The 13039-nt window shown below is 44.7% G+C and overlaps 1 protein-coding gene across 1 annotated transcript in view; it reads left to right on the top strand.

Moving 5' to 3' along the window:
• Positions 1-13039, top strand: part of ENGASE (endo-beta-N-acetylglucosaminidase) — a 233987-nt gene that overhangs the window by 89647 nt on the left and 131301 nt on the right. Inside the window, exons 2-6 of the mRNA XM_069655216.1 lie at positions 3279-3355; positions 3890-4091; positions 4640-4788; positions 5336-5493; positions 7974-8122. Coding sequence (XP_069511317.1) covers positions 3279-3355; positions 3890-4091; positions 4640-4788; positions 5336-5493; positions 7974-8122 — 735 coding nt within the window. The remainder of the gene's footprint in view (positions 1-3278; positions 3356-3889; positions 4092-4639; positions 4789-5335; positions 5494-7973; positions 8123-13039) is intronic.

The following is a 13039-nucleotide window of genomic DNA, read 5'->3' as shown; positions in this document are numbered from 1 at the left end:
GGCCACAGCCGTAGCAACCAAAGATTCTGCAGAGTACAAGGTGCTCCAAAATTATGTTAAAATCAATGAGGTCAGTGAAATCACAATATCCCTTGATATAGGGAACATTCAAACAGGGACATGTTAACAAGTGGCGAGAAGTTTCAACTGCATTGTGACATAGGCTACACAGTCTTACCTCTAAAGGTATATATACCCAACTCGCAGTATGCTCCCCGGTGGCCAAAATATTCAATTGCAGGTAAGTGATATATTCATGTCGCTTAATTTAGTCAATTTAGTCAAATAACATGGGGGCACTCCACCTTAGAAGCCCTGCCAACCGTATTCTCCACAGCGCTTTTACCCCTCTAGTTTGGATGCATTCTCAACTCTTTCCTAATCACTTGTTTCGTTTTTAATGTGTCTTTGGCATTTGGCAAAGTCAGCATTTGTTCCATGGAGAAGGAGATATTTCTCAAATGTGAGGAACTACATCTTCTTAGCTCTTCCAAGAAATCATTCTTGCTTTCCTTCCACAATTTGAGAGCTAGTGTTCCCAATAAGGTCCGTTTGTTAAGCTCGGGTGCTAACAATTGAGCGTGGAATTTACAACGTTGGATTAGACAGTTATCGATTGTGTGCCTAGCTCACACTTTAAATGCCTCAACGGGCATGGATTTTGGTACTCCAAGTATGGATGGCAATATCTTCCTCTCGAGGTGTTTGAGCCACGACACACATCGATCCGATAGGTTAACCATTCCATTAAAAAAGGCCCAGAAGTGTACTGGTGGAATAAATAGTTAGCTCTCCACCACACTGTTCCCATCCTTATGGGCTTTTTAATTGCCATCCATTTTTTTTTTCTCTACAGGTTTTCATAAAAATGTGGTCTTCATAAAATGATAATGCTGGGAAAGATTTAATAGGAAAACCCAAATACATATATCTACTGCTTCCAATGGATTTTGCGCTAGCTTCCAAGAAAATTTGCTTTTACTTCTTGTTCTAGTGCCTATTATTAGTATCTTGGATTTGGTTTTGTTGATGACTAGGTGGTTGACTGTGGCATAAACATGAACGCTGCAAGCCAATAGGGGTGCGGTCAATGACATCCATGTTATGACTTCATTGCCGAGACGAGGTAGGCAATTACGTACCGTACTCATTAACTTGTCCAGATCCAATATGCATAAATTAAATAACGGGTGCAAGTATGCATACCTGTTTCAGGCCCCGGTTTGTGGCCAGACTGTTGCTCTCTCCTGATTTAAATGAATATTGACCATAGTGTCATTGTATAATAACTGAATAAAATACACTAACAGGGGTCTAGGCCCCAGGATTCAAGCTTGTGCCACAGTCACGGACGAGAGACCAAGTAAAACGCATTTACAAAGTCTATGAAACACAAATACAATTTCTTGCCAGGACATTTGAAGGTCTCTGGCATCAAATAATGCAGAGCAACAATAATACAAATGGTGCTGTGCATTTTTATGAAGCCTGTTTGAAACTTGCTGAGTAAGCCTTTTTCTTCAACCCAGCAGGTCAACTTTAGCAGTAGCGAGTCAAATATGTTTGAGCTGGACGTCAGCATAGCAAGTACTCTGTAGTTGAAGGGATCCATCCTATCCCTCTTCTTAAAAACCGATACCAGGATGGAATCCCTCCAACCAGCTGGAATTTCATCAATACTTGTTGAAAGACCTGGGTAAGAATCAGAGCTCAGAAGTACCACATTCACTACTCCTCTGGCCCTGGTGCTCTTGATGACTTTGGCTTATGTATTTCTGCAAGCACATCATCTGTGCCCCAGCTAAGGCAAGAGCCCAGTTCAGGTATTGGTCGTAGAGATTTGACATACTGTAAGTTGTTATCAAAGTATAAGGAGGTCAAGTGCACTTGCCATTGATCCTCAGATATGGCATTCATTTCTAAGAGGTTATCGTTAGTCATATGTCGTCTATAATATGCCCAGAATGTCCTACTGTCATTGGATTCTAATAGCCTCAATAGGAACTTACAATTGCTGCTGTTCTTGGAGTGCCTATGTAATTGATATAGTTCGTAGACTCAGCTGCTAATAACTTTGCCTTTTCTCTTGCAGGTAGGCTGTGATCTTTCTTAACTTGTTCTTTACTTTTCTGATACTGCCTCCTCCTAAATTGTATGGCTATGTCAAAAATGGCCCACATTGTTACATTTAGTTACCTCTATTATGATATAAGTGAAGACAATACTGAACTGGCTTGCATATTCAGTTCCACAGCCAGTCAGTGAAACACCACCCTCCTCTGTATTGACAGTGTAGAAAGATTTTCAGCCTCAGATTCAAATGCCAAATAATTCCGACTTCTGCAGACCACAGTCTACACAACTCCCACCTTCTATTTCTATGATCTGGCACTGAAATCTGAGAACTTGAGGATCTTGCACTCTTTACGTTTCGCATGGGCCTTGCGGATAGTTGATTTGGTAGTCCCAGTATTTCTCCGGTGGCAATAGCTTTACGGTGCACAGCATGTATATCCATGTTTTGCTGAACCGCTCAGTAAGGCTGCTGGTCTCAGGGGGGAAGCTAGTACTCTGAGGAATTTGACTTGACAGTTGTTTTGAATGCTGTGGGACAACTGCGCACCTTGGGTCCAGATGTTCTTATTTCAGAGGTCTTCATGCATACAGGGAGTATTCCACCATGGTATCTTTGAAGAATGTCAAATAATCTGAGGGTGGCAGACAGCCTGTTTGATGGTGCACACAAAACCAGGGGATAACACGGGCATACTTTCCTCAGAGTACAAAACGGGCACTTGAACATTAGCCATTCGCTGGTGAAATTTGGCTATAAGCGAGTAAGGCGTAGAGTGCTGTTTGTATGTATAGAATTGAGGTGGCAAGTGACATTTGTATGGCTGGCTATTAGCTTGCAACTTTTTTTTTACCCCTGCTTTCTGATTCACGTTGGCTCCTTCATGGGGTTAATGCCTGCTGGAAACAAGGAAGGGTTGCATGGGTAGGAAGAGAACAGAGCAACACTGGACATAACGTTGAAGTGTGTGTTCTGCCTCCTTGGGCGTGCTATTTTCTGGGAATTAGTTCTTTATGTGTACAGGTATTTTGGGCTGTGTGTGAGTATGTGATTGTGTAGATTTGTGTTTCTCTGAGGGCATGTCTGCTTGGCGTTTGAGCCTGTGTTTGTGTCCGTGTGTTATGCCTGCTTTTCACATCTCACCTCTCTGATTTTTCACACAGTCTTGGAAACTGACATCTGTTTGCTTTTCTCTCTTGCTCAGCTCCGACAAGGACGGCCCAAGCACAGGAATAACAACTATTTATGAAGTGGTGCGCTATGATTCTACCCCTCTCTCAGGTGCGTGACCTCCAGCGCATATGCTTAACCTATGCAGAGTGTATGTATTTATATAGGCATGCACACAAAAGCCATTGGGCTTAAAAACACAGGACATGCTGCTGTCCCTGGCCCATGTAAACTCAATTACTGTACTTGACTGACAAGCTATGTTCAGGTGCCATCTAGACTGTTTATTGAATGAGAACCTGATGGGCGAGTGCCATCCTGCTGAGAGTCTGATGGTGAACGTGGTAATCTAGGTCCTAGATGTGGCAAGAAAACTCCTGCTGAAAGAAGGACCCAGTATTCCAGGTCCCCATCTGTGGTGAATCCTTCCTTAGTATAGACGTGAAATTAGAAGATGGCCTTAAAGATGGCTTGGGCAGATTCAGTTGTGCCCGACCTGGTGTGTGACATGTAACCTATTTTACAGTAGTCCCACTGGTCTGTAGAGGCGTACACTTGTCTGCCAACTTCCCAATTTCTCAATGGGCATCCATCATCTCTCTTCCACCTCTTGCACATTCATCTGTTTTCTTCTTGTTCTTCCAGTAAGGCATCATGACAAAGACACCACAGAGCCAATCAGCTTCTATCTTTCGAACTTGGAGGAGCTCCTGTCGTGGAAACCCAGTTCCCAGGATGCTTTCAACGTGTGCATGGTGCCCCTGGCTGAACGCCTGCCCTCCCTCCAGAGCAAGAGGCCTAGGACCCTGGTGTGCCACGACTTGATGGGAGGCTACCTGGAGGACAGGTGAGTGAGTGAGGATGGGACCGAAGCCTTCGTGCTATTATGAAAGAATGTGTGGTTCTACATTTCAACAATAGTCAGATGGCCTGTTATGTCATTGCAGTGGATTTCTGAAACTTGGGTCAGTGGGTACACTGGTGGCTGCTAGCTCTAGGGGTTGGCTAATGGCTGGTGGGATTCAGCCTAGTAGCTTGGGAGATTGGTCTGGTAACTCGTAGGGCTGTCTGGTTTCTCTAAAGGTTGGAAGTGAGTGGGTGGGGGTGAATTACCTGGTTGCTGGGTTAGTCTGGAGAGTTAAATGTAGGTGGAGGGCAGGAGTTGCTTGCGGGTTTGGGCAGTGGCCAGTGGCTTTTTGGGCTAGGTGGTTGCGTTGATGGCTAGTTCTTTAGCATTGAGGGACCTTGACTGCTCTCGGGGATTGTAGGTTGGGCTGAGTAAAAGATGCTTCTTTTGAGTGTTGGTTGATAGCTAGATGGCTATTGCAGCAACTCTGCTTGGTGTGTTGTGTGCTTTGTTGTTGCCTCACTCTAGACTCTTATTTACATCTGCAGGTTTATCCAAGGTTCAGACACCCGCCAACCCTACGCCTTCTATCACTGGCAGTACATTGATATCTTTGTGTACTTTAGTCATCGGATGTTCACCGTGCCCCCTGTCGGCTGGACCAACGCTGCCCACCGGCACGGTGTCTCGGTACTTGGTAAGTTATACTCCCCTGCCCCCCCATCATGCAAATATATCTGCCTAGTACACGTTCCCCACACCCCCATTTCACAATGGCACAAATCAGATATACCCAAGACTTTGTGTCCGGCGTATGTCCGGTGTGTCCGGTGTGCCATTACAGACGGGCCCCGTTGTAAGAGATTTGCCTGTTGAGTTACTCAACCTTGCATATTTTCTTTTGAGTACTTGGGTGCTTGTTTCTCTTCATCTGTTGGCTATTTCATTTTGCATAGTATTGTTGTTAATTTCAAATGCCTGTGTTTTTTCGAGCTATGATATCTTTCTGCTGGGTTAGTAGATATGTTTGGGATTTCTGTTAAATGCCCTTTATTCTGTTTGGTAAGCCCCACATTACCTTCTGGTTGGAGTGTTGGCTATAGCAAATATTGGTATATTAAAAAGTAACCAACGTGGAACTGTAAGAGATATCACCAAAAACCTAGGCCAGACATCCCTAATAGGGGTTATTCATGATGACTGATGACCTTTGAGGTGTCTTCTCACCCCCTATTTTTGTTTAGGGACATTTATCACAGAGTGGGACGGCGGCGGACAGACCTGTGAGAGATTCTTGGCCGGGGAAGAAGCCACGTATTGCGCTGTGGCTGATCAGCTCGTGCAGATTGCGCAGTTCTACCAGTTTGATGGCTGGCTGATCAACATTGAGAATGTGCTGAGCGTGAGTAGCCTCTAGGGAAGCAGCTGGGTGCGAGTAGTGTTGTCAGGTTGCGGCTGCGCTTGCCTAGTGTCTCTGGGGCTTCTGTAGGGAATAGGTGATCGCTTAGGATTTGAGTGTAGGTAGCACAGCCATGGCTAAGACCCAGTTTGTCCGACGTTATCCATTTGCACCTTAACCAGAAATCTGTGAGAAAGCTGGGAGCCAGGTTTTCCCTTCAAGTGGCACAGCGAGGAAATGTTCATCTTAAAGATATAAAGAAAATGTGTTCATAGCTACCTTTTGAGACACTGTCGCTGGTGGAGGTGCCAGTCCTCCCAAGAATAAACTTGGCTATTAATTTACTATTGCTCCTAATAAAACAAGTATTAGGCTACAGTGTCTTTAAACCTCAGTGAGCCAGTTGTTAAATAGAAAAAACCATAACCTAAAGAGAAGATATTTCCTCAACCTGGATGTTGTCGCCAGTGGAAAAGCGCATCTGGTTCATTTGTGCATGTATTGTATGTATCACACACACAGGATTCTTCTGCAAACCAATTCAACATGGCAACCCTCTATGTTTAAAATTCCTGAGCAGATGGTCGCTTCTTATCCGTGCAAGCGCCTCTGTTGTGGAACGCCTTTCTCCTTACTCTACGTAATAGGGGAGATCACCACCCCCTAATAAATGCTGCCAGAAAATGCAGCGACACCAAATGCGGTGAAACAACCACAATGAGATGGGCGGGTGTGCATGATGCATCACATGGGCATTGATGGGCGCGAGTAGTCTCCCAGGGCATTGAAGTGTTTGGAAATTGGGTTGTATTTGGATGCAGCAGTGTCTGTAGTGTGGGGGGCTGCAGTGTGTTATCGATGTCTTTGGGTAACCTTTGGGCATGGGAGTATTGTTTATTCTTCTCTCTCCCTCTTTCTTTGATAGTTCTTCCAGGGTCTCTGTTTTTGTATGTCAGCCTTTCCTCTAAAATGGTAATAATGCAGCCGAGCCACAGCATGCAGGGCGTGCCTTGTGAGAGTGCACTGTGTAGCAGCTTGTCTGGACAGCAAGGCGTGGTAGTACCACAATGGCAACAGGCATTGCTCCATGTGAGCGGGAGCCATCAGGAGCCGAGTGCCACAACTTTTACAACTATTTTCACTATTCTGCGACTGTTCTCTATCAAGTTAAACAGTATCTTTGCATCGAATGCCATTGCATCTAATGCCATTCCATCGACATTTTTCCATCTAAAACATTCCATCTAATGCATATTTTTGGAGAGTAAAGGGTTAATTTTTGTTGCGGTGCATTTTAAAGGTTAAAAAAACTGTGGTTTGGATGGAGGGAACCCCCCAAAAAAAGGAAAAAAACATGCATTTGATGGACATTTTTAGATGGGAACATTTCGATAGATTGGCATTAGATGCAATGTCATTTGATGCAAAAACCATAAACCAAGTTAAACCATAATCTTCATGTTGCCACTATATAGCAGTAACCGCTAAACTGAAATTGGTTTCACTTTACATTCACAAAGCCTAAATGATCGCTCAGCCTGAGTGTACTGCATCCAGTTTAAATGCTTAGATGTTACAGTGGATAACGGTCAGGACATTGCCACAGGATTATATTTCAACATGTGGTGGCTACATGGGGGTTGCTTCCTCAACTGGATACGTGTGCGGTTCTAGCAGGTGCCTTAGTGACCTGTCACTTGTGCTACGGTACTGCATAATATTCATCCCTCGGACTCTGAAAGTCCAGAGGAGATAATCGATGTTCGTCTTGGGATCCAGGCGTTGTAATATATGACCAAATTCCTTTCAGGGCAGCACCCTTTTGTCTAGGGGTGGGGCCCTGCTGAAGCAGCTGCTGTTGAGGTAGGTTTTAAGTATTGGTTCGAGCAGAGTTAAGATCAGTGAGTAGGGGTGATTGGTTTCTCGAAGTCCATATATGAATGTTGCAACTGAGAGAAATTCATGAACAACAATACAGAGGACCTCTTTCTTTTGCCCTGTTCAACCCACCTTGGTGTCAACCTAGCCCATTCACAACCGCTTGAAACATGTGTTGCGTTTTGGTCCCCCCTGCCTACCCCGTCCCAGACTGTAGTCCCACCTCCAATGCACTGTTTTGCACACTTCTACCACTGACAGGAGGACACGTGGGTATGTGAAACTGGGGTGAGGGGTGCTGGGTCAAGGGGCACATAATGTAGTAGGGCAAGAGAGAGGGTGTGCAGTGGGGGATACAGATGGGATGGGGGGGATCAACATGAGGGGGACATATGGTTATTTGGGGGCGGGGTGTGAGGCACATGTGCCAATGCATGAGTGTGGATATGTTTGATCGATAGTTTGAAGCAGAAAGTAAACATTTTGGGTTACATGTCTGGGGCAGAGAGAATGCCCTCACACTTGTTTGGTGAGATGTCCACTCCCCTGTCCTCTCCGAGAGGCGGAACTCTGACTTTGTTTTCTTCTGTCCTATTACTTCCCAGTCTGCGTCGGTGAAGAACGCTCCCCGTTTCCTACGATACCTGACAGACCAGCTGCACGCAAAGGTGCCAGGGGGCCTCATCATCTGGTATGATAGCGTCATCCAGGATGGGGAACTCAAATGGCAGAACGAGCTCAATGAGAGGAACCGGTAAGTGGCAGGGGGGTGTCGCAGAATGTAAGGTTTCCAAGGAGATCCACCCATGCATTTTTGCATGCAGAGGGTGGCCCCGGGAAAGTTGATATGGAGAGGCCAGGCGTTCCTCACACCTCGGATTTACTACAGCCTAGCATTCCACTATGCATTAAATCCCCTAGTCAGACGCGACGGTTTCACCTGCCTAACATCTTCTAAGCCTATATTCATTCGAGCACCTGTCCTGAGGTTTTCTTGATCCAGAATAGTGTGTCCTCCTGGAACGCTGATGAAGCTGGACTGGAGCCCTGTGTCCATATGTAAACCGCAAAGTGGCTGCAAGAGGCACTTGAGCTTCCTGTATCTCAGCCTTCTGTGGGTAGAATAAAACCTCTAGAGAGCATCCCGCCTCAATCCAGGTTTCAGCCTCCTACAGGATTCACTTAATTCGTAGCGACTGGATGGAGGTAACCGCAATAGCCTTCAGTTGGGATTGCTCTTTGAAAATAGAGTGGCGTGGAATGCCTTATTATTATTGGGGAAAATGAGATATCCCCCGACAGATCGTGTGTGACTTGCATGACTAATAATTGTGTATTTAAGTGTAATAAGATCCTGGAGGAACTAAAATGTTCACATGCACAACGTCTTGAGTCTCTGATTTTGGTTAACCAATGACTGTGGGAATGTGATTGGATAAAATGTTCCACACCCCCACAATATAAATGATATTGCAATTCAGAGGGTGAACATAAACAATTGGGATTTCTCCCAATCTATTTGGAAAAATGTGCTAATTCTATTTAGAGTGCATTATGAGGATTCGATTTAACTTGTTTTTATAGTTAGCAATTTTCCAAACAAATCTACATAATGCTTAATCCAGCATTGCCAATATGCAGCATAACAGAAGAGTGAGAGAAATAAAATCCATACAGCAGAATTAATACCACAATATATATCCAAACTTCCCAAACCTATTCTAAAGAAGATTCCCCTACCCCCTTAACAGATTGAAAAAGAAACCTAATTACAAGAGTTAAACCACCTACAGGGGGAACAAGACAAACACACTACAAACCGAAGCTGTGGATAAGTACAGGATGGGAAATAGGGTTGAGCCAATCATGAATTCCTGAAATATGTAGAGATTATAAGGTACCCAACACATGTGGAGCTAGGTATATAAAGCATTGAAGGTGTCCCATGTCAACTGGTGTTCCCTTCTCGCATATGACACTTACAGGAACATACATGGGATCCAGTCTTCAAGCTGATTCTTTTAACCAGGGAAATCCTCAATATTAGAAACTACCTTTATTTCCGCAGCCCCGTTGTCGCTTTTGTGAAGCAGCTAGATCAAGAGTTATTGAAACACCTACGGGTGTGGTTGCTTAAAGCTCACTGATCCTCTCGTTCATGTTTTCGCTAATACATGTACAATGCTAATAATATGCAGTCCGATTTTCTTCTGGTCTCGTTGTTTTCCTGGCAAGTCTGTTTCCTTAACAATTAAGATATTGGTTTGTTTGGTAAAAGGTATTGTAACTTGTATGAGTACCAGGTGTGTAATTCTGGTTAATTAACCTTGTGATGTATTCATGACCTGTTCCTTTTTGGAGGAGGCTTGCTCTCCTACTTCTTTCTTTTTATCAAATGGTTATTATTTCTGTATTATTGCTATATTGCTTGTTTATATTGTCTGTCATTAGTATTCAGGTTTTCAGATTGTGTTTTTATTGTTCATATTTTTGTGAATGGTTCATCTTTGTAAACCAATCCTCAATTTAAAAAAATGTAACATTCTCACCTACACAAAAGCCTACACTGTTGGCCTAGTTCTGCTTCCCTGGTGTCCGTTTGTGAGCGGCCTCCTTCTGGCTGATCCCTGCCGCCCAGTGCTGGGATGGCTGGCCAAGATGCCGATTGAGCGAGAAGACAGTTTCTCAACTGCCTGACCCGCACCTTTGAACACATTTTTGGGGTTACAAGATCCTCATGTATATGATTTGTGGTATCAACATTCATCGGCTGGCACTGATCTAAATGAGGCTCGAGCCCGCCTCTGTTTTTGACCCACGCCTGGCTCAGTTACTGTGCACTGACACAGCCTCAGTCTGCACAGCCACTGACATACACATCAGATCCCTGCTTATCCTGAGCCATGCTCTGCTCACCCCTTGGCTACACTGCATATCCTCAGCCATGCACATCACATGCTGCTGCGGGGTGTGTGAGGAATTGGACCATCCACACAGGGATTGTGCGCTCACCTGGGCTTTTTTGATTTTTTTGGAAATGAAAATGAATGATGAGAGATCAACCTCTGAAAATGTGTGAGGCCATTCCGCACACATTTTACCTGCTTACCGCACGACAAACTCATTGTCACGAGTACTCCAGGAGGACACAGCCTGTAGGCACTGTCCTCCCCTGTCCTGTTCAGCTGGAATGTGACGGCTACGGGTACATCAAAGCATTTCAAGAAGGTGGAAAGAGACACCTTCCTCTGCCATGGGCAGCCTCATTAAAATATCAAAGACTCCATGGATCTGCCTTCTTATTGTCTAAACTGCTGGTGGCAGCGCATACTAATAGGAGTTAGTTGAAACAGGCCTGCGTCAGGCTTGACCGCAGAATGGACAAGAGGAAGGCATGACTCCTACCTCTTGGATATGCAATGTGTCAACTTAAAGCTAGTTCCCACCCCTCTGTATAAAGGTAAAAAACATTTTCTCCTGATGACAAATCCAACTATGCCCTTGCAGCCAAGGAGCACAAAGAGGCCATCTGTACCGTAAAAAAGTGCTCCTATGAGAATAGTATTAAGACTGCAGCGTTAGACACAAATTAACTTTTTAAGATCCTAAAAGAAGTTGAAGACCCTTGCCCGATTAATCCCACAGTCGTGAAGACTCAGACTGGTGTACCCAAATCGAAAAGGCAATGTCCAGCAAGATTTCCATGATCAAAGGGGACATTGAATCCAGGTTAGCCAGATTGAATCCCCATCTCTTACTGTTTTTTCCTGGCACCGGCCAGACCTGCCTAAACCCTTCAATTTTGTAGAGGTGACTGAAGCAGAGGTTCTGGGCATATTAATCAGTACAAAACCTACTAACTGTAAAGTGGGGGGTATCTGCCCTGCTAAAAAAGTCAAAGCTTGTCCCCTGTCCCTTGCCCCTTTCTTTACAAAGTTTGTAAATGCGTTGTTTAAAGAAATGCTAGTTCCAACAGATGTCAAGCAAACATGGATAACCCCTCTTCTGAAGAAGCCATCATTGGATCCTTGTGTGGTGGGTAATTATCGCCCGATTACAAACTCCCCTTTTCTTCTGAAGGTCCTGGAAAAGATTGCACATGGACGGATCCAGGCGTTCCTGAGCGCACATAGCACAATGGGCACAAAGCAATCAGGTTTTCGGAGCGCTCATAGCACTGAATCTACCCTGTTGGAGCTTAAAACCAATATTTTACAACTTATGGATAAGGGCAAAGCTTCATTGCTGATGTTCCTAATTCTTACGGCTGCTTTTGATTTGGTTGATCATTCCATCTTAGCCAGCAGACTACCTGAGCGGGCCTCTTTCTCTAAGGAAGCAGTCAGCTGGGTGCTATTGTTTCTATCAGACCGGACTGCCAAGGTTTTGCATGAGGATGCTATGTCAGAAGAACATGATTTAAACTGTGGAGTGCCACAGGGCTCTTGCCTATCACCCACCCTTTTTTAACATATGAGCGAGAGGGGGGAGTTTGATCAATTGGATGTTGAAGGCACTTGTTATGCCAACTATGCGGACGATACTCTGTGTCTTTTCCCACTTTCTGGCGACTACACCAACGACACTGAGGTTATCAAAGCCACGTACAACCAAATTTATGTCTGGATGTTACACAATGGCCTGGCCCTGAACAACTCAAAAACCGATCATATGATATGATATGATATGGCATTTATCACGCGCCTATACACAAGTGTTTCAATGCGCGACGAGGCAAGGGATGGGGAACAGAGGGGTAACAGAAAATATCTTACTAGGCCAGGTGTCATACAGATAGCACACGTGCATGGGAAAGGGAAAAGTGTGTGGGGGAATGAGGGAGGGGAAAGTGCAGTACATGGGATACAAGAATAAATAAGATGAAGAAAACGGTCAGCTGGTGGCAAGTGCAAGGTAAGTGCAGACATAAGTGCTGGTAAGGGACTGTAGGGATACAGAAAAACAGTTCACAGTTGTGGGGGTTGCCAGGGAGGCAGTGCAGGTGTGCAACTAGAGGAGCCTAGGTGCATTTATGTATTTGTGGGATGCTATATTGTGCTAAACCTCCAAGGCCTCAACGCACTTTAAATAAGACCCACAGATCCGACATACAGATACAATAATTTTTCCCCATTTCACAATAACCATTCTTGAGCAACCCTTTACTCCCACTTCTGAACTTAGAGGTGGTGCAGTATTGTTCTGCAGGAGCATGAGAATATAGCAAGGTGGAAGCAAAGCCTTAGATGCTAGCTTTGTTCAACCCACACCACGCCATTCTCCTTATATTTAATTGTTTTATTTTTGGTATTTATTTAGTTTGAGGAGGGTTACTTCTTCAACACCAATTGGCTTCCCTTCTAAGCTCCTGTTAACTCCCCTCTCCGCAAACGAGACTGGGCATTATTTCCTGTGGCTCCAAGTGCACCTTTGCTCATCTTTGTCACAGTGGTTACAGATCACTTGAAGTAAATCAGTGGGTTCCTGCCTCTACCAGCTTCTTGGTTCTTATTGTGGTAATCGATTCATCTACTTCCTCTTTACGCAATGGCAGGCCTTTTCCAGGGCAATGCAGGTCGTCTTTTGCACCACCAATGGCTGGTCCCCCAGCACCCATTGTCGAGAGCGATTCCATATCCTGCTACTCTTCTGAACAGGGTTCGCAGGATTC

Source organism: Ambystoma mexicanum, chromosome 3q, assembly GCF_040938575.1.
Source record: "Ambystoma mexicanum isolate Mex_15411 chromosome 3q, UKY_AmexF1_1, whole genome shotgun sequence".
Classification (NCBI taxonomy): Eukaryota; Metazoa; Chordata; class Amphibia; order Caudata; family Ambystomatidae; genus Ambystoma; species Ambystoma mexicanum.
The sequence above is the reverse complement of the archived record's forward strand: the minus strand, read 5'-3'. Positions and strand labels throughout refer to the sequence as shown.